A 21425-nucleotide genomic window follows, 5' to 3' on the forward strand; every position below is an offset into this window, starting at 1 on the left:
AATCTCAACTCTGGAATGTGAAGCCAACAATGACAGGCCATCTGGTGCTCCTAAGCCTGAGTCCAGGACTGTAATGCTTTAATAAAACCTGAGGATCTGGTCAGACTTAACAGATGTCTATAAGCATACAACAGTTCAACAGCTTTAGATGGTGTGAGCCCTTCTAACTTTTATAACTTCTAAGATATAAGCCTACTACTCTAGATGTAAAGAAAATGACTTTTAGTTTTTATACTACTTGGTTTTTTTTGTTAGCTTGACACAAACCTAGACATATTTGGGAGGAAGAAATCACAACTGAGACAATGACTCCGGCAGAATGTCCTGTAGGCAAGCCTGCGGGACAGCTTAATTAGTGACTGAAGTAGCCCACTGCAGGCACTACTGCCCCTGGGCAAGTGGTATTGGGTCACATAAGAAAACAGGCTGAACAAATATGAGTGACAAAGACAGTGAGCAGTGTTCCTCCAAGTCTTCTGCTTCAGTTCCTGCCTTTAGCTTCCTGCCTCGAATTCCTGCCCTGACTTTCCTTCACCGTAGACCTGTGATCTGGACATATAAGCTAAAATACACCCTTTCTCCCCATACTGCTTTTAGTCATGGTGTTTTATCACAGTATCAGAAACCCAAAGTCAGCTTCTGAGGGTATAAACAAGTATCTGATAGACCGGGACATTAGCTGATGAAACCAGAGTAACCACAAAAAATAATAGGAGTCTGCAAAAACTCCATGAATTGAGATGAACGTTGGGAAGAGAACATCTGTACTTTTCATAAAATCTACTAGATATTTAACATTTCTCAATTATGAATATAAGCCAACAGTCAAGAGTTATTTTGGATTTTCCATGCTCACCACCTAAGCCTCTACTGAGAGATTAAAAAAACAGAATCAAAGAACAATTTTGGTTGGCATTTAAAATTTTGTAAAACGAATAAAAGACAGTACACTGAGAGCAAAATGGCACATGAAGGCAGAGGGAATTACTCATTTAATTATCTGAAAGAGAGTGACCCAAATACACTGTCAAATCATTATTATTTGCTATGAACTAATGACGATGATAAATCTTTCCTCAAAACTTAATTAATCTTTCAACTAATTTTCAAACTCTATTGACATAATCTTCTATCTTATAAAGTCTACCGTGAATGCAGTAACCAATACCTTACATTTATATGGTGCTTCACAACTTTACTGAGTAATTTCATACATAATAACATTCCTTCCAATTAGCCTGGCAGTTACGCAGGTTACAGAGTACATATTCTAAAGGACTAAGAAATAACATCTTAAGCTAGGAGCAGTGACTCACTCATACCTATAATCCCAATCACTCAGCAAGCTGAGGCAGGAGGCTTGCTATGCATTTGAGGTCAGGCTGGGTTATCTAGTGAGTTCCAGGACACTTTGACCTCCAGATTGTGACTAGGTATTTATTTGTTTACAAATATATGTGCATACATTTGCATGAATATACATTTATATAAAGCTAATAAAGAAAAAGAACACATGAATTTGGAGAGGGGAAGTAGGAGGGGGAAAATGATGTAAATACAGTATATACATGAAAGTTTAAAATATATTTAAGTAAGCTATCTTAACATTAAATCAGCTTAATAACTAAATAAGTTATCGTGACAATAAATCAGCTTTTCTCTTTTGTATCAAGCAAAACCACGAGAAGTAAAACCCTTCAAAATCCAGGAGGGCTAAGCTCAGACCTCAATCCATCTATTCTCTGTAAGCGTTCTTGAAGATCTTTTTTGATATTTGCAAGAATGAGTTTAACAAAGTAGAAATAACATCTTCAAATTAAAATCTTTCAATCTCTACACTACACCATCTACAGGAGCTGCACTTGACAATGTTAATCATTTTCATTATGAGGATCCAGCAAAACGAAAATTGACTCTTGCAGGGAGGCGGTGGTGGCGCAGGGAGGCGGTGGTGGCGCAGGGAGGCGGCGGTGGCACACGCCTTTAATTCAAGCACTTGGGAGGCAGAAGCAGGTGGATCTCTGTGAGTTCCAGGACAGCCAGGACTGTTACACAGAGAAACCCTGTCAGGAAAAAAACAAAAAAAAGAGGAAGTTGACTCTTAACCTAAAAAAACTCCAGAGAGCCAACGCCACGAGCTGCAGAACTCGAACATCCTCGGAGGAGCGCTGAGGCTCTTTATATCACCACTGCTCTATAGTTGTAAAGGATTTTAAGAAAACTAGTATAGTCAAGGTCAGAGCTTAGGAAAATAACTTTTCAGCCATCTCTAAAACTTTCAAAATCTCAAATTTTCAAATTATTAAACGCTACTGGTTAAGAGTGAACCTGACACGAGGCTGGCAAGATGGCTGCATGGATAAAGGTGCTGGTCACCACACGAGACCTGAGTTTGAGTCCCAGAACCTACATGGTAGAAGGACAGAACAGACTCCACAAGCTATGCTCTGGCCTCCACTGCACCATGTGTGCCCCACCCCCAACACACACAAACACTAAAATAAATAAATGTAAAAAAAAAATTCATGTTCACACAATGGGGCCAGGGAAATGGTTAAACAGGTAAACGTACTTATTTGTAAGCCTGGAGACCTGAGTTCAATCCCAAAACCCATAAGGAAAGAAAAAAAGCCAAATGCAGGGACTAGAGGGATGGCTCTACAGTTAAGAGAGCTTCCTGCTCCTGAAGGGGACCCAGGTTTATTTCCCAGCTGCAATCTTCTGTAACCCCAGCTCCAGGGGATCCCATGCTTTCTGGTCTCCTCAGGAACCTGCAGGCCCATGATGCATATAAACTCAAGCAGGCACATGCAAGCCTTTAAAAATATGTAAATATATTGTTTCAAAGCCAGATGTAGTGGGAGCACAATAGGAATGAGACCCTACCTCAAAAAAAAAAAAAACAAACAAAAAACAAAACAAACGAGTAAAAAAATAAATAAATAAACCACAAGCGCACCCGAGCGCCTACCTGAACTTTACAGCATTTAAAGCTGATAGTCTCTCACAAGCCTGGAAACATACAGCCCAGCCTTTACATTTCTGACAGCTGAAGGGGAAGTGAATAACAGGATGCTGACTTCAGTCACAAGGGGACAACACCAGAGCAGGGATGCTGGCTATGAGCAAGAGGAGCGACTTTCCACCCCAAGGGCTTGCTATGACTTACTCTTGGTTTACCAGGTCCTCATCCTCTGAGGATGATGCTGTTTCCTCCAGGTCCCGGGCCATCACAACTGGCATTTCCTTTAGGGTTTGTCATGCAGTCAACAGACAGAGGCCTCAGAGACCTTTCTTCCTTGCAGTTTCACTGGATCAGACAATTTGGATGGCACAGACTCCTGCGAAAAAGTCAGAGGATTTCAAATACAATGCAGGTGGGCACTTCAGGGTTTTGGGCACAATCTTTAAAAATGAATGAAAAGGAATATATTCCTAAATATATCCAACCTCTAGAAGCTCACCTTCTGCCACAGTGCACCTCATACGCCACAAAAATCAAAATTATTTTTTCTTTTCTTTTCTTTTTTTTTTTTTTTTTGAGACAGGATTTCTCTGAGTAGCCCTAGCTCTCCTGGAACTCAATCTGGAGAATAGGCTGGCCTCAAACTCTGAGCTCTACCAGCCTCTGCCCCCGCAAACCACCCCTTAGTGCTGGGATTAAAGGCATGTACCACCACATCCAGCTTAAGATTTTTTTCAAACACAGTGTCTCTATTGTATCTCAAAGGCTATTACTAAATTTGAGTTCCTCACTTTTCATATATAGCAAATGTAGCATGCACCAAAACAGGACAGCTTTAGGGCACTCTGACACTAACTGCCTAAATTTAAACAAGTCTTTGCTAGATGAATCTGACTAGGATCAAAACAAAAATTCAAGATCCACAACACTTGTGACTATACAGACTCTGCCACAAGCAATGTTTCTAGGAATCATGATGCTATGTTTCTAGGAAAACCAATTTAACTTAACTTTTAATAAAAGTATAAAGAAAATCTTTCCTCTCACCAGGGATGACATAAACATCTGGGGAGTAAGGAGCCAAACACTCTTAATAATTATTCTGTTACTAAAAAAAAAAATTACACATTTTAATTCAAACCTAAAGTAGACATTAAAAATAGAACATTTTCAACTCTGCATTTCTAACTTCAAACTTTCTATGGAGGAAAAGTTCATGTTCGCTGTTTTAGAAGAAATAGAAACACATAGAAAAAAACGCTCGTTACTCAGAGATAATCGATTTGGGGCAATTTTCCAAACTTTTGCTTGTCTATGCATACACGACAAGACCAAGCCAACGAAACAACTGCAGCAGGCGGCAACAGCCAGACATCTTCAGCAGAAATCGGCAGCATCTGGCAACCTCAATGATTCTTTTCGGATGATTCCTAAAGGGATTTCTCGATCTTTCCCAAAATGCTTAAGCGTCTTTTAAGTTAAACTAAAACCTCCAAGCAGGAAGGATGCCCACCTTCCCTTGACTCCTTGACGAGCAAGACGAGACAGGGCGCTCTGACGATTAGAGACACTATGCCCAAGGAAGTCCTTGTCCCTCCGGGGATCTGTCGCCTGCTGCACCCCAACCCTAGGCAGCTCCGCAGGTGCTACGCTGGCAAGGACGCGGCGACTGTGCCGCAGCGCTTCTGCCCAGCACGCCCGGAAGCCAACAGCTGCTCCGGGGCTCGGAGGGAAGCGCAGCGGCGCCCACCCAGCCTTGGGGCGTACCTCCCCGAAGCGCGCCCAGCAGGCGTTTACCTGTCTCATCTTCTCATAGCTCGGGGCTGGCAGGCGGGGACCGGGCTCTGATTCACCTCCCTTCTCCTTCCCCAGTCGGAATCAACGCAGCCGCCGAAGGCTGCTTCCCCCGTTACTACAACAACCAACAAGCAACCGCCCGCTCGGAGCCACTGCGCAGGCGCCTGCCAGCGGCGCGAACAACGCTCGACTGCGGGCGCGGACGGATGGCGTCATCACGGCGCGCCCGGGCGCCGCGCCCGTAGAGCCAGGCTGTCGCCAGAAGGATTTCTTGGCTTCTTTACTTTCCGCGTTTTCCCCCACCCCTAAAGGCTGACTCCAAACCCAGAGTTCCGCCGCGCTTGACAGAAGGGTTTACCGCGTGAGCAGCGCAGCGGGGAGAGGCTTAGGCGTCCGCAACTGCTGATTGGCAGCAAAGGGTTCACTCCCTATCGCCAGCTCGAACTGAACCAGCCCAGCCAATCGGAGCGAGGACTGACAGGAACGACCCAATCCTAGAGCGGGACTGAGGGTGGGGGCGGGGACAGTGGCCCGGGTGGACTTGGGACTGGCGCTGTCCTGGGGGAGCTGGCTTGTGGATGCTGCCGGTTCTCGTGCTGAAGTAGTACTGGGTCGTCAGGTAGGAGAATTTGGAATGGGATGTAGGTGTCCGTGTTGCATACGAATGAAACTATCTGAAGAATTTAGGAAAGTGGGGGTTGCCTGGAAAGCTACCTTTTGGGAGGGGAAGGAATCTAGAAACGATGTCCAAGGGGGTGCTAGGAAAATGGAGAGCGTTTGCTAAATTCAAGGGACGGATGAAGGAACGAGCAGTCACTTTGAACCTAGCTCTGTGCAGGAAGCTTTGCTCGTTTTCTCATGTAATTCCCCAGTAACCCTTGAGATAAATGTTTGTATCCCCAATTGACGGGTGAGAAAACTGGGGCTGTGGAGTCTCAGTGACTTGCCTGAGACCCCCGAGCTGAGTGGTGGAGCTAGGATAGGAATCCTTCTTTCCTGATTGCTAATTAGCATTGCATCAACGCTGAACTAGATCTGGACAAAATTTGGAAGTTAATACTGTAAACCCCGCCGCTCCCATCACCTGAAAACTCCAGGGAAATGGTTTTGAGGAATTGGTAGAGCAATACGGAAATACATTGGTTGTGTCTTCATCAGCTCTCTGCTGGGATTTCTAAGGTCTGTAGAGTGGAAGGCATACGGTCTGCGTTCTATTGAAAGGGAGTATGTGTGAAGGTGCAGCTTTTTTTAACTAAGTCAAATTGAGTCTGGTGTTGACGAAATAAAGAGACATGGATCTTGGCCTAGGTTGTGAATGTCTGTGAGGGCCAGAGACTCGATAGACAGGGACAGTCTGTGTTTGGGGCCTCTGTTTCCCCTTGATTCACCCTTCTGACGCCCTTTTTGGTTGGATTTTGGTCACTTCACTTTACTATCCATGCTGGGTAGTGTGGAATCGTACTGAAACATGTTACCACCGTGATAAAGGCAGCCTGATAGTTTCCTACAGCTTTCAGGACAAAGAAGTTAGCCTGACAACAGATCAATGAAGGGCCAAAATTATGATGATCGTGATAAATTATTTTTGTGGGATTCATTTAGATCAAACTGATGGAAATCGCTACTCAACAATGCTTGATCTAAACAAAAGGTATAGAAACTTGCTCTTCTACCATCTGAAGACAACAGTGTTTCTGGTGTGTTTAGCTTCCTCAAAAAAAAAAAAAATGGGAATTTGGCTGTGCATAGTGGCACACGTCTTTAGTTCCAGCACTCAGGAGGAAGAGGCGGATGAATCTCTGTGAGTTCAAGACAAGCTTGGTCTGTGTAATGAGTTCCAGACCAGCCAGGGCTACATAGTAAAACCCTGTCTCAAAGCAAGTAAATATTTTTTTAAGATGGGAACTTCATCAAAATATTCATGGGGAGGTAGTATTTACACAGAGTCATTTCAACAGACCATGGCAATCTGCCATATATTAACTTTGTTACCTAAGCGAATCACTTAGCTACTAGTTCTAGACTCCATTTGTAAAATGGAAATACTAGTAGTGCCTGCCTATGGTGATATAGGTAGTGAGTGAAATATAATGTTAGATACATGGGGCAAGTATAGGGCACAACGCCCCTAACTGATATAGTGTAGTTTTTCTTGCAACCCAACACCAAGCCAAGGAAGTTGGGTTTTTTTAATGTTTTAGTTTATGAAACATGATGTATCTGTGAACCAGGCAGAGGAAAACTAAGAATACCAGTTGGTCAACCACACCATAGCTTCCACTCAAATGGACAGTACAGCTTCTATAAATTTGGAAGTATGTCATCAGTATCCAGGTATCTGAGTAGATTTAAAACCGCCTTTGAACCACTTGTATTGCAAAGGAATGGCATGAAGAGATGAAGACACAGTACTGATTCCAGGCAAGGGGATGGAATTCTGACTTAGAGCAGTACTGTGCTTTGGAGGATGACTTAACAAAGGCAAACGCTGCACATCATGCTGCAAGGTCACCGTTCACTCACCCTCATCACAGTGACTGAGCCCTGGCAGCAGCACAAGCTTCACCCAGAAACCCAGTCTATCGTTTTATAGAAATATTAGTCCACCCCATTTCTTCTGCTCCCCTTCTTGCCATTTCTTTCCTGCTAGAATTTCCACCCATTGCATTCTTTTTTAGCCTCGGTCACTCTGAACAAAGTTCAGCATACCTCCATGTAGGGCAAATATTCCTAGGCATCACGTCAAGTAAAAGCGGTGTGGCAAGAAAATAGGGTTGCCCCAGAGGACGCGAGGAGGAGTCTGTGACGTCTTCTGCCAGTGTCCCTCGGACCAGCTCTTGCGAGTGGGACCCAGACTAACCCCAGAGGTGAGAGAGCTGTGGTGGATGAGGAAGTACCTTCATTATGTCCTCTTTGTTTCCAAGACAGAGCACCCTCTCTCTGAGGGGAAATCATGAGCCGCTTCCTGAACGTGTTACGAAGCTGGCTGGTTATGGTGTCCATCATAGCCATGGGGAACACGCTCCAGAGCTTCCGAGACCACACCTTTCTCTATGAGAAGCTCTACACTGGCAAGCCAAACCTTGGTAAGAAGTCAAAAGAGCTGGCCGGGCACCATAGCACATGCCTATAATCCAAGCGTACAAGAGGATAGGGCAAGAAGATTGAGAATTCAAAGCCAGACTGGACAATTTGGTGAGACCCTATATCAAAAAATAAATTTATTGTCGGGCATGGTGGTGCACACCTTTAATCCCAGCACTGGAAAGGCAGAAGCAGAACTCTGCAAGTTCGAGGCCAACCTGGTCTACAAAGTGAGTTCCAGGACAGCCAGGGCTGTTACACAGAGAAACCCTGTCTCAATCCCCTGTTCCCCATCCCCCCCCCGCAAACAAATTAATTGATTAGAATAGCAAAAAGAAAAGAATGTAAAGAAGTGCATTCTGTATAGCACTGGCCTAGCTGTTAATTCCCCAATTGGGCTATAGATCTGAACAAACCAGGCTACTTAGTCTATGAAAACACAGACACTTCTCTCCATCTCCAAATCTAATCATTCAGACCTGGCTGGGAATCTCGTTCTAGAAATATCCCGCTGGTTCTGTTGTCTAGTCCAGTCTTGGTAGCCACTAGAGTAATAGAATGTGTGGGAAGCACTTGACCCCTTTTTCTGTTATCTCTGGATACCTCCCCATTCAGTTGACACCACCCTGGACAATGGATGTGTTCAGAAGCACATGCATAAGGACAAGCAAGGAAATAGAATGGCATACTGACTCTGGGATGCTATTCGAAAGCCATAAAGAGACGTTTTACTGTATCTCAGTGCCCTCCTCAGAAATCAGGGCACAGCACACACGGTTCATCGTCTGTGTAACAGGTAGACAGTTACCCAGCCAAGATTTTCCCAAACTAAGCTGTAGTCCAAGTGAATACTTGAAATCCCTCCAGATTTCTCTCTCAAAGTAAAACTTCGGTTCACAGTGACCTTTCCCAACTCACGAAGCTCTCCACTGCTTGTGTATACTCTGCAACTGGCACTTCATGCCATTGGCACGGGGGTACTTGGAGCTGCAGCACTGATTGACAGCAGCTGGCAGCTCTGTCACATTTATAGCTAACCCAGATCCAGGCTCTGACCTACTCATTCCTCTGCAACATGTAGGTAGGAATGAAATTAAATAGGCTGAGGCTTACTTTGAACGAAGTTCAGATAAAATGGGAGTCAAGAACCTGGAAAGGTGATCAGGAAGGATTTTTTTCTTCCCGCTCAGTTGCTGTCCCACGTGGTCATGGAACTTGTACAGTTGCACAGCACAGGATTGTGGAAATTATCTGGAAGTGGAGAGGGCATCTTCTTGCCCAGAGAGAGAGAGCATGTGCACATGTGTGTTGGCAAAGCAGTGCTCTAGTGGCCTAGACATGTAAACTTTCACTTGATCTTGTCAGGTTTTGAGTATATCACACTAAAGGAATTTCTTTGGTCTTCGTTAGAAAAGCCACCAACTTGGTTTCTAAAGAATGTGTGGCCAAATGGCTGACGTTTCAAGTATTTTCTCATTACGCTCTAAAAGGTCCTTGGTGTGAATTTAGCAGAGTTATCTGCATTTCCAAAGGCAAACAAATTTTTTAAGGCCAAGTGAAAGTTAAACTTCTCGGTTGTCGACTTTGTTCATTGATTCCCACCCCACCCCACCCCCAGTGCTGGAGTCAAACCCAGGACATCTTACTCTGCATGCTGGGCAAGTGCTTAACAACTGAACTACTCCCAGATTTTTTTTTAAATATGAAAAAAAAATTTCTATAAGAAAGAGATCAGCAAAAGAACTAGCCGTGTTTTGCAGTTTGAACATTTGAAATCACAGGGTGCTTCAGTTCACTGGCTCTACATTTAAGTTACGCAAGCAGGGTGTTTCTAGAAAGTACTCATGCCAGGACGCATCTCTAGAGAATCTGATATAACTCATGAGGTGTCCAGAGCTTGGGGATTTTATAAGACTCCTTCAGGTGATGCAGAAAGAACCACTATTCAAGAGCCACTGTTCCAGGGAAACGTGACTTGAATCTTCAAGGCAAGCTATTTAATTCAGCAGCATCACAATGAAGCTACCAAGAACAGAGACCCCAGGAACCCCCAGAGAAATAGTATTTTTTACACTTCTGTGTGCACAAGAAGCCATCCTGGTTTGTGCATCGTCCCGACAGAGCAGATCTGAGACCTCTGGAAGTCCCCGTCTCGAGCACATCTGTGCTGGTGCTGGCGTCTGGTCTCTAGCTGTCTATAACGTTTGTGGGTCCTGCTAGGCATCTGTGTGTTCAGACCATCTCTGCAACATCGGAAGAGGTTGGAGCAGCACTCAGAATTCCTTCCATTCCGCTCCCCAGCCCCCACTGGGAGGTCAGGCTCAGCTACTTTCTGTGACTCACGGGGAAGCGGACTAGCTTAGGGCAAAGCTCACTGCAGCCCTCCCCTTCTCACCGCTCTTGTTCTTTACTACACAGTGAATGGCCTCCAAGCCCGGACCTTTGGGATCTGGACGCTGCTATCGTCAGTGATTCGCTGCCTCTGTGCCATTGACATCCACAACAAAACGTATGTCAGGGAAAAGAAGGCCTTTGGCTTCCTTTTGTTGCCAGTCAGGCTCCACGCATGTGCACTGCCCTGCTGTTGGGACCTGTTAAATCACTTTACGTCATTAGCATAGAGCCGCACCATTCCTTCCAGGCCTGAAATGCTTTAGGCCTGACAGAGCAGAGCAAATGACGTTGCCATTGACTAGTGAGTGGCCTGCATCAGACCTCTTGACTGGAACCCACCTTCTATCTAAGAACTCGAGTGCTGTGCTCAGTTTAGCCTTGGAGTTCTGTTTTGGTTTTATTTCCCAGTGCTGCTAGATCAAATGAAGGCCCTTGAGCACAGTCAGTATATGCTCTAGCCCTGAGCTACATCCCTAGTCCTATACATTTCGCACAACCCTCATTAATCATGAACGACCAGAAACTCATGAAAAGAGAGAAACTGAAAGAGGCCCACGAGGAGGTCAGTAAGGGAAACATGTATGCTGCCTCTGCAAAGAGTAAGATGAAAATAAACAGGTGCAGGCCATCCTAGCCTCTTTTCTAGATGCTGCCATACCCAGTCTTGGCCACTGGAGGGAGCTTAAGCTTTCTTCCTGGCAGTAATCACTATCTCGGTTGAAACAGCCATTGCTCAATTCACTGGGTGAATCTGTCAAAGGGCCAACCTTACACTGAAATCTTTTTATCTTGCTCCTCCCCCTCGGCATCTGGGGAAGAAAGGAAGCAACAATATTTATGGCTCCTCTCTGGTTTTTCCAGGAGCTTTCACCTACATGACCTTGCCTCAGTCTCTCAGCAGCCCCTGGGGAGAGAAGGTAGTGATTTTCATTACTGATTTTGTAATATAAATATTAAAAACTCAATTAACTTAAGCAGAGGGAGACTGACTCAAGTGGGATTTGAAGCAAAACTATTAGCCCTTTGATCTTTCCATCTTTATTTTTAATTTTTTTTATACTTGAAACTGGATTAAATGTCCTAGATTGGACACATATTTTTAGAAGCAGTATGGTTTAGTGGAAACTGCCGGGGTCAAGAATGAAAGCAAGGAAAACACATTCTGCTCTCAGCGTTGCCGGTAACTGGGTTTGTTATCTGCTCTCTCTGTACCTTGGTCTCCATCTGTAAAGTGATAATAGATAGCCGTTCTACCTCTCTGGGTGAATGGGAAGAAGGGAGGATGGGATAATCATTTTTGAAGACCTAGGTATAAGGGCTGCAGCTTCTGTTTGCTGTGCACGAAGAGTGAACAGAATTCATTCTCGCCCTCACCCCTGCTCTCCATTCAGAGCTTTCCCTCCTCCAGCCCAGAGCAGTTGCAAATGCTGAGTTAATGTTTCCAGTCACTTCTAGCTTAGGACTTTGATCCATTGACCTCTGACATGCAGCCTGAGCTTATTCCCTCCCTCACCAGAAACTCAAAATTATCGTGCGTACACGCATGTGCATGCACACACACACATGCAACATGCACCAGCATGATAAAAAACCAACTTAAGACACTGGGTACTTTTGAAAAGGGGAGCGAGGAGAAGGCAGTCAGGGTAGACTAAGGGTGCACAGATGTTTCCACTTCTGTAATGTTTGTTTCTTTGTAATATAAAAGTATCCAGCTGGGGATCTAGCTCAGAGTCAGAATACTTGCCTGGCATTCATTAGTCCCAGAGTTTGATCCCCAGAACTGAAAAGAACCAAAAGTGTCCAAATGTGAAAACCGGTAGGGCTGAGTCTTGGTCACACTGTGCTTCGTTACAGTTTACTATTTACTTGGAGTGTGTCCTAATTTTTTTTTCATAGTTTACAAAAACAAGAAACCAGATTCCTGAAATTCAGGTGGTCAGCCACCATCTCATCGTCAAAACTGAGGAGCAAGTTCTCCTCCTCTGGAGTTGCTGTGTGACCTCCCCAGACCAGACTTTAGGCCAAGACATAAACTAGCAAAGCTGTACTGCCATCTGAAGGCCTCTTGCCACTGAAAACACTCATGTACAGTTCCATCACGCAGCACTGGCTGGCTCATGGCCAGACACCTGCTAGGGTAGGCTTCGGCTAGAGTCTGTCAGCTGGCACCGAGCGCGTGAGTATGTTTGATCCAGAACTGCTGCACGGCCCAAGTCTGCCATCCAGATTCTCTCATGGTAACTGCTCTCTACCTTGCTAAGTCATAGAGGCCCCCTGTGGCTGCTTGGCCCATGCCTCAGAGGTCTCTAGTTTTGCCCCAGGAGAGTAGAACTCGATGTGATTAAATAGCCAGGTGTTTCTAAGGAATGTGTCACTTGTGTCCAGTCAGCTAATGCCCTCTGCAGTGCTGCACCAAACACGTAGTCACTTTGGTTCCCATCTCTTGTCTGTCCCTTACAGACTCTACCACATCACACTGTGGACATTCTTCCTCGCCTTGGGACACTTCCTCTCGGAGTTGTTCGTATATGGAACAGCAGCTCCCACAGTTGGTGTGCTGGCACCCCTGATGGTGGCAAGTAAGCACCAAGCTGCCCTAGACCCCCTGCGGTAGTGACCCCTGCGGTGATGGGCTGGTGCAGTTTTTATAGCCACCGCTAATCTTCTCTCTGCGTTGAAGGTCTCTCCATCCTGGGTATGCTGGTTGGGCTCCGGTATCTAGAGGCAGAACCAGGCTCCATGCAGAAGAAGAGAAACTGAAGCTGAGGCCAGCCTTGCCACCTCCAAAACATCATCGTCTTCCGCCTTGGCGGTCATCGTTCTTCATCCTCTGTCATTATATTGTTTCTTTTCAGCTGTGTCCTTCGCTCCATCTAGGTTCAGCATCTTAAGCTTTTGGGGTTTTGGGTTTTTAATGTTTTTAAATATTTAAGATATTCATACAGAAAACTTATGTAACATGTACATATAATTTAGAGTCATCTAAGAAATATTCTGTTACATTAATCAAAGTTATGAAATCCTCAGAAGCCCCCCCACACACCCATGTGCCCTCCCCTAGCAGGACCCCACCTCACCCCCCAGGCTCCCTTTTCCAGTCTTTCACTTTTTCCGTTTATCGCCATTCCTCGCTTTGACTGGTGTGGTGGGAATATGAACTGTGAAACTCAAGCTGCTGCCTGCCCAGAGCAGCTGCGACCAAGGGCTGCTTCCAGAGATTGTCCACGCATACAGACCTCCTTTCTGCTGCTGGACCCCAAGACTCTGACCCATCCAAGGGACAGGCAGTTCTTCTGAGAAGGGCTGCCCTCCGTGTGAGCAGGACCAGGCTTCTCTTTTATCTACAGCTGGATAAAGGTTGGAAGAGTCTGGACTGCTTTTAGACCTTTCGGTCAGTTGTATTTGTGTAATGCATTTTATAATAAATGGAAGAACCTTCTATTCTGATCAGTCTTTGTACTTTGACCTTTCCTAAGGGCCTCTTACCCTCCATGAGCCCCAACACTGGAGCAGCCGAGCTCTCTGCGTCTTTTTGTCCACGGCAGAGAGTAGGACAGCTCGAGGCCCTGAAAAGCCTGGCTGCCTCTAGCTCCTCAGTCTCACTTGCTTACTTGTCTTCTTGACGCCAGAGCTTCCCTTCTCCCTTCTTCACCTTCAGGATTCCACATCGACAGCGCAACAGTGATGGCCTAAAGAAGTAGATTCCTGAGCACAGCTATAGAAAGTAGAATGAAGCAGCCTAGGAGGAACAGCCATGAGGGTGTAAGGAAGCAAGGTCAATGCCTCCATATGAACAACACTGTATATTCAGCAAGCTAGTATTGTTTCAACAAATACCTATGAGTGTTTTTCCATGTTAGATCCTCAGGATGGAGACATGAACAACATAGACAAGGCCATGGGCCTCACACCGTCAGGATAACAGGTTCCATGAAACAGCCAAGAACATCAGACAGAATTCTATAAGGAAGCAGGTGTTTGAATCAAGAGGCGGAGGGAGGAATTGTTGAGGAATTATCTTTTTGTGCACTGTGAAGATGTGTCCCCTGGATTGGTTTAATAACAAGCTAAACGGCCAATAGCTAGACAGGACTTTGGGGGCAGAGAGGATGTTGGGAAGAAGGAATGCAGAGCAAGCAGCATAGACATTACAAAGTAAAGGTAGCTGAGCCTCATAAAAGGACATAGATTAAAAGATATGTGTTAATTTAAGTTATAAGAGCTAGTGGGACAAGTCTAAGCTAAGACCAAGCTTTCATAATAAGTTTCCATGTGGTTCTTTGGGAACTGGATGGCAGGACAGAAAAAGACTCACTACAAGGAAGACAATAGATAGATCAGAAAGATCTCCCTGAACTGGAGGGCTTCAGCTGAGGCTCAAATGGCCAGAAGGTAGATGTTGAGCATTTAGGGTAAAAGGAGAAGCAACCATTCAAGGAATGAGATCAGCAAAGCTGCCGAAGGGTGAATGCTTCGAGAAAGGTGTAAGGCCAGAGGAAGGAAGTGGCTTGGGTAAGGGTAAGGAGGATGGCTGGTGGTCTTAGTTAAATACACAGAAAAGTATTTTAGAGGGAAAGTTTGCCTTAAATGACTGAAGGGTAAAGATGGCATGGCCGTTGTAGCCCAAAAGATGTACTGGGGTGCGCTGGTGTTTGGTCGGGTCTCCAGCTCCCTTTTACTGCAATTCTTTCAGCTTTGCACAGCTCTGGCTTTCCGATTCAGGCTGGCTTCATTTATATTGCCAAAAAAGAATGCGGTTCCGGACCTCGGATCCCCATGACACTGGAAAGCCAGCTCAATCGGAAGAATTATCTTCCCCTGCTCACTGTTTTAAGAAGACAATTTAAGAGTCAGGCTCAGTCCCTCTCGCATGCACATCTAGTGGAACACTGTTTCTCCAGATAAGATGGGTAAGAAAGAGTGCCTGACTGTCACGGGCGTGGGGCACTTCTCAAGGCAAGAAACAGGCAGAAAAAGTGACAGCTGAGAACCTGGTAACCAATGTAAAGAAGAGCAGGGAAGACTGTCCCTGAGAAAGTCACCAAGCTGCCAATGCTGGAGCTAAGCTGTGGACACCAGCCAGAGCAAGCTGGTGTGGGTCTGGGGCGATCAAACAAAACACTTCAGCTGCCCTTTGAGGCAGAGCCAAGGACAACAGTGGGCCTTTCTCCTGGGGAGGAGCACATTCCGGCTTGTACACAGTAGAGGGAAAGTCAGGGTCACAGGTTGACCACTGAGTTACATCTTCTGTGTAGGCGGTCAGGAACCTTTAAAGTCTGTTAAAAAGTCCAACAGGATGTTACACCCTTTTCAACAAAGGACACAGATGTTCTGGCCCCAAGCCCTGCCCCTCACCCCCAGTCGTCCCCCCCAGACAGTCTCAAAAAAGTGTGATAACTTTGTGGGACTGCCCAGAGCTGCCACTACCTTGCCAAATGACAAGGCAAACCACTTTGAAAATCTTTATTGCTTTAAAAATATCTGGTATTATAAACAAGAAATATAAATTGTGGGTTTTTTTTTAAATAAGTGGATTGAGTAAACATGTCCATTTTGAACAGTTGAAAAAAGTACTCCTTTCTCTTGACAGAAAGTAAGGCACCTACCTCTCTCTTCCATCCCTAACCCTCCACCACACTGCTTTCCTCCTGTCTGCCGCTCAGGTCTACACAGAACACACAAATACGCATGTATGTGCACACAAGTGAATCCCCTCTGGCCTGGCACCCCGATATTGCAGGCAATCTGGCTATTCTGGAATGCTAAGGCCATGGCCAAGGCCAGATGATGCAATGGTCTTGACCAGAATTGTTCAAGGCGCAGGAGAAATCAGTTGCCAGTTTCTCTTGGAGGAGACACTACAAAAGCCATGCTGTTACCAGCAGACTGGGGGAGGAAGGAGGTCAACTGGATTTACAAGAAGTCTTTCTCAATTTAAAATATCTGGCAGATTTTGCTAGCAGAGGCAGGGAGAGGGTTTGGTTGTGCAAATACTGTCCCAAGCATCCACAGGATTATGTTTACCTGAAACAGACATCATGTCTGTTTTAAGAGCCGCCTTCTGCCTCTTTCCTCAGAGACAGCCTTGGATGTCAGAGTAGAGTCAATGAGACTAACTTTTAACAAAGGTTAGAGCCATGGTTGATGGCAGCATTTCCCAGTGCAATATCCAATAAAAATATTGAGTAGCCTGGGACACTGGAATCCCTGGGCAAGCACCTCTTTTGTAGGAAAGCACCTTCCCATCCTAACCCAGAGCCCCACACACACCTAGGCAGGGAGCCCTCTCCAGTCATTTGCTCCTTCAGGGATACAAGAGAGGTTTTGTCTGGTTTATTGCTGTTTTGTCTCTTTGACTGTCAGGAAAGAAGGTGGGAAGAGACTGCAGTGTTTGGCTGGGAGGGCTGAGGTCAAGAGTCCTGAAAGAGCTGCCTCTGTGGAACGCTGGGCTCTGATGGAGGCTGTACCATGGTGCTTCCTCATCATGACCCCCAGGCAGAGCAGCTTGCCCGTTCTCAGTAAGAACCAGGCTTCGTGTGGTTAAGTCTTAAGACATTAGAAAAAGTTAATATCCTGAATAAGCTTTCTTAGGATAATTCTGAAAGTGTTCTCCACGAGAGAAGGGATAAGAAAAGGCAAGGAATCAAGCCAGGATGGACTCCAACACCCTCCACCAGCCTCTCCCAATGCTAGCCCCGAGACCTAACAGGGAGAGGGGACCAGAATCCAGTCTGCATCTGGAGAGAGGTGAGGTTTTCCCTGAGTAGACCAGCCAGGTTCTCAGGTAGGGCCCAGCAGGCAGAGGCACTGCCTTGCAAGTCACAAATCTTCCAGCTGCTTGCTCTAGAAGCTCCTCCATGGAGATCTAGGCGCTGGCAGGGACAGCTAAATGGAACCTAGAGGCGAGTGTCTGTTCCTGAGTCTCTGCCACCTCTCTCTGTCTCTCTCTCAGAGGTGAGCCTCCGACACGACGGTGGGCGCCTTGCTGATATTGCTCTCCTCCTCTTGGACTTTCTAGAAGGCAAAGAAAACAGGAAGCCCTGTGATTAAAACACACAGATCTCCTCCACCCTGGCTAAAACAGATCCCTGTCCGTGATGGACCACTGTGAGTACAAGGGCAAGAGGCCACCTACTGTCCCCCCAGAGCAAATAAAAGGAACAAGGAAGCAAGCAGCCCAACCTGAGTGTGTTCCCCCCCCAAACACCGCCCCCCCCCCCCGTTACCACTCATTGGAGGGAGTAGAGCCAACATCCTGTCCTGACAGTTCCAAACTCACCTCCCATGCTCCAGGTTCCAGACTGGCAACTCCCTCAGACCCTCCAGCTAGCCCCAACTGGGAGGTGGCCCCCAGGATGAAGTAAGGATTATTATAATGTCCATTAAATGGATGCCATCGAGCAATTTTAAGACACCCTGCTTAATTGTACAGCTGAACTCAATGGCTATGTGGTTATATGTATTCAAAGAGAAAAACCCTACAGCAGCTTTTGGAGGGAACCAGTTTGGACTTGGCTTTTTTGGGGAAGGGTATGGCGTGGAATTCACTTACAGGAAGTCTCCTGGATCACACTTGTTAAGTGGGTTTGGGATTAAGCATGGCCTGGAAATTCTCCCGTGGGGTCCCTGGTACATATTGCCAACTTGGGCATTTGGCTGTCTTTTAATTGGCAAAAGAACCTCGAACACAGCACTACAGAGCCAGCACTGCTCAGGATCCAGGGGAGTGTATGCAGGGCCAAGCTAGAGGCTAATGCCAACTGGACAAATAATGCTTTTGTCCCTAGGAATGCCTGGGTCCCGTCCATGACAAGGGCCACAGCTGTAGTAGCCCCGCCCTCTCATTCTCAATCTTGCAGGCCCTTTGGCACCAGCTCTGCCTCAGCCTTTAGTAACCTTCATTCAGACAACTCACAGCTGACCAGGTTACTCTCCGCATTTGGCACACACAATGTACACATGCCTGCCTCCTCTGAAGCCACCACCTCAAAATTGCCATCAAAAATAGGTTAGGCGTATGGAGGCACATCTGCTGTCTAGGTGCTGGGAGAAAAATGGAAACCCAAAGTTTCACAGTCAAGGTCAAGTTATTCGCTCCATCCATAAGTTCTCTCGTTATCTGAACAGTGCATCCCACAGGTGTAGAGAAAGGGCAGATGCAGCCAGATCTGATGCATGCCCTGTCCTTGCTGGGCTCTGACAATGGGTTTGTCTCCAGGTCTCTGAGTTACACTGCCAGCCATGGGGTGTGTCATGATCAGGGCTCCAGAAAAGCGGTTCACTGACCACTGTAGCTTCCCTCCTGACAGCCCCAGCATAACTCTGACCTCCCCTTAATTTCAAGAAGCTGCAGATGCCAGTGAGGGCCAGGATACAAGGATACAAAATGGGGATGCAGCACAGGTGAGCCCCATTGCAGGAACTTAAGGCACCTAGGCCCATCCAGTGCTGCCTTCAATATTCTATCCTCAAGGAGACTGGACCAACAGCTCCACTTGATTGGAAAAACTGAGCAAATATCCAAGGATCTGACTCCAACAAGAGTGAAGTTTAACAATTGAGAAAGTAAACAAGATACAAATAGGCATATCTGCAGATGAAAGGCCTAGAGTGTGATTGGTTCTGAAGTTTGTCTTTAAGATTGTGTGTGTGTGTGTGTGTGTGTGTGTGTGTGTGTGTGTGTGTGTGTGAAAGAGAGAGAGAGAGAGAGAGAGAGAGAGAGAGAGAGAGAGAGAGAGAGAGAAAGGTCAAGTGAGTGCAGGGTCTGAAGAAGGCATCAGATCCCCTGAAGCTGGAGTTCAGGACCTGATGAGCTTCCTGATATATGGATGGTGGGAATTAGACTTGGGCCCTCTGTGTGAACAGTACTCTTAACTGGAGTGATCGCCTTAGCCCTGTCTATATTAAACAAACATATAGAGTGGAAAATGAAATATATGCATGTCCATGGGTTATAGCACTGGTAAATGGACTGGGAATACAATATGATCGGCTATGTTTAGTATTAATATTGATACATATTAATATGTAGTATATAAATACCATTTATTTATTTATAACTCTTGCTTTGCCTTTGCCTTCTAACTTAAACACATCTCATGTCACCAAACACAAAGATTACAGTCCCAATTAAAAATTTTTCACCAAAAATCTTGTTTTGCTGCAAACACCTTGTCATATACTTCTTGGCCAAAATATCCTAAATCATTGTGTCTCCTTACATATAACACAGTGAATGCCCAGGTTCACGGTGGCCTTTTCTCTTCACACTGGTCTAGATAACATCATTCCTACCCTAGGCTTTCTGTCTCCCAGCAAACACTCTATTGTAGGCTCCTCCCCTCGCGATCGGCTGCCTGCCAACTCTAGAATGTGGTATCAGAAGACAAACAGTGAAGAACTAAAGATTCTCACTTATTATCCTCATATAGCCTTGAATGTCCAAGGCACTGCTTGACAGCTGATCCATTTCTCCAGGAAATACTGTATACTTCACACAGCAAACCATATCAATCCCTATACTATTTGTTATAATGTAGGAGGCACATAGGTCCTTGTACTCACAGAAAAGCACTAGAGGAACCAGAAATGGTAAACACACAGGTTTGTCCCTCCAAAGGGAGGGAATGCATTACCTGATCCATCTGGAAGGCTAGGCACTGGCGTGGTTAATAGCCTGGTGACCTTTGACCCCACTGGATCCTCCCCAGACCCTTATCAGTAGCTTGTTTTTCTCAGTCAATTTATAGAACCCATCTTTATGGAAGGTGTCACATGTACCTCTAACCTTTATTTAGCTTACTTTGTTCCCTGAGGAGATTTATGAATGTTTTGTTATATACATGGGACTGACTTATTTATTGCCAGGAAAGTTTGCACCAAATTGTGCTGTGCTTAAATAAGTCGGAAATAAACTACTCAGGGTCAGACTCCCCAAGTCTGTAGCAGCACCTGCTAGTTAGTCATGTTGAACCAAAACTGCTGTCTTGCCTCCCGAAGACCATTTCTCTGCCAAGTGTAGGAGTCTAGTGGTCACAGAGACCCCTGCATTATAATATAACACAATACTCAAACCAAGCGAGTTAACCAGCCACTAATTATAATACTACTTATAACAATCAAAAATAATTTTCATGTCCAAACAGCAACAACAACAAAAAGCTGTGAAATCAAGGCTTACTCGTATAAAAGAACAGTGTGGAGTCATTAAAAGTGTATTACAGAAGATCAGTAGCCTTGGAGTATTGCAGTAATTAAAATAGAGTCTATTGGAGGAGGAGGAGGAAAGGAAGGAAAAGAAGCCAGTCATGGTGGCTTATGCCTGTATTCCCAGAATTCATAATGCTAAAGTAGTGTGAGTTTAAAAGTTTAAAAGCTTTAAAGTGTGAGTTTAAAGCCAGCCTAGGCTACATAATAAATTCTAGACCAGCCACAATTAAATAATAAGATCATGACTGTAAACAAACAAGACTTGGAGATGGCTGGTTCAATGGAAACGCATCATCCAGATAAGCAGGAGAACATGAGTTCATATCCTTAGAGCCCACTCAAAGGTTGGGTGATCCTGGTGACCCACTTGCAATTCTAGCACTCAGCAGGTGGAGACAGAGACTCTCCAGAATAATCAGGATAGCCAAACTAGCTATATCCATGAGCTATGGGTTCTGCTAGAGATTCCGCCTCAATGTACAATATAGAAGACCAAGGAAAATTCCTAATGCCAACCTTGGGCCTCCACATGCAGGCACATAACCACCCACACACATGCAAGCATGCATGTACATGAAAAAGACAAAAGTGTGTATATACACATATGCACTGCATGGACGTGCATAAGTGGTAAATGTTGTATTTCTAGATGATAGAATTACAGCATGATTTTAAGACCTTTGTATATTTGCTATGCTTTTATCAGTTTTTTATTTTTATTTTTACAAAGGATATATAAATATCCTGGTTGAAAGTCAAAAAAAGGATGGAGAGATAGATCGATAGATAGATAGATAGGTAGATAGGTAGATAGATAGATAGATAGAACAAAACCTTACTTCCACAATTGCAATCCCTATCATCCTCACTTGACTCTGCCTCCCCCATGTGATGCTCTGCAGATGCTGAGTAAGCACTCTGCTACTGAGCTACCCCAGCCCCACTCAGACTTGAGCCTATCTAACCATTTTGT

The 21425-nt window shown here is 45.4% G+C and overlaps 3 protein-coding genes across 16 annotated transcripts in view; 1 reads left to right on the forward strand and 2 right to left on the reverse strand.

Annotated features, from left to right (window-relative positions):
- Ttll5 (tubulin tyrosine ligase like 5) overlaps positions 1 to 5222 on the reverse strand; it is a 248565-nt gene extending 243343 nt beyond the window's left edge. For 11 of the 12 annotated variants that reach the window (XM_087911620.1, XM_087911618.1, XM_087911617.1 and 8 more), the window contains exons 1-2: positions 4763 to 4987; positions 3170 to 3341 (exon numbers count right to left, since the gene is read on the reverse strand). In XM_087911620.1, coding sequence (XP_087767746.1) covers positions 3170 to 3243 — 74 coding nt within the window. In that variant the 5' untranslated portion in view covers positions 3244 to 3341; positions 4763 to 4987. Of the gene's footprint in view, positions 1 to 3169; positions 3342 to 4762; positions 4988 to 5120 lie in introns of those variants that run through there. The other variant, XM_087911615.1, reaches the window with a different exon arrangement.
- On the forward strand, positions 5208 to 13690 carry Erg28 (ergosterol biosynthesis 28 homolog). 3 transcript variants are annotated; one of them, XM_048449251.3, is made up of 6 exons: positions 5208 to 5381; positions 7687 to 7848; positions 10265 to 10355; positions 11102 to 11157; positions 12704 to 12822; positions 12924 to 13690. In XM_048449251.3, the coding sequence occupies exons 2-5, from the start codon at positions 7716 to 7718 to the stop codon at positions 12811 to 12813; spliced, it is 390 nt and encodes a 129-aa protein (XP_048305208.1). In that variant the 5' UTR covers positions 5208 to 5381; positions 7687 to 7715; the 3' UTR covers positions 12814 to 12822; positions 12924 to 13690. The 3 variants fall into 3 exon arrangements, with proteins under 3 accessions (XP_048305208.1, XP_048305206.1, XP_048305207.1); XM_048449249.3 differs by lacking the exon at positions 11102 to 11157; XM_048449250.3 differs by lacking the exon at positions 11102 to 11157 and having other exon boundaries at positions 5267 to 5381; positions 7691 to 7848.
- Positions 13691 to 15692: 2002 nt separating this feature from the next.
- Positions 15693 to 21425, reverse strand: part of Flvcr2 (FLVCR choline and putative heme transporter 2) — a 59622-nt gene continuing 53889 nt past the window's right edge. Inside the window, exon 10 of the mRNA XM_048449222.3 lies at positions 15693 to 17257. Within this exon, the coding sequence (XP_048305179.1) occupies positions 17192 to 17257 (66 nt within the window). The 3' untranslated portion in view covers positions 15693 to 17191. The remainder of the gene's footprint in view (positions 17258 to 21425) is intronic.

The sequence above is a fragment of the Myodes glareolus genome, chromosome 11, assembly GCF_982192425.1.
Source record: "Myodes glareolus chromosome 11, mMyoGla1.1, whole genome shotgun sequence".
Classification (NCBI taxonomy): Eukaryota; Metazoa; Chordata; class Mammalia; order Rodentia; family Cricetidae; genus Myodes; species Myodes glareolus.

Excerpts from the sequence above, each read along its gene's own strand:
- Erg28 (XM_048449249.3), top strand. The coding sequence starts at position 7,716 with ATGAGCCGCTTCCTGAACGTGTTACGAAGCTGGCTGGTTATGGTGTCC. Across the intron at positions 10,356-12,703 it reads ATTGACATCCACAACAAAAC|ACTCTACCACATCACACTGT; the intron begins GTATGTCAGGGA and ends TGTCCCTTACAG. Across the intron at positions 12,823-12,923 it reads GGCACCCCTGATGGTGGCAA|GTCTCTCCATCCTGGGTATG; the intron begins GTAAGCACCAAG and ends TCTGCGTTGAAG.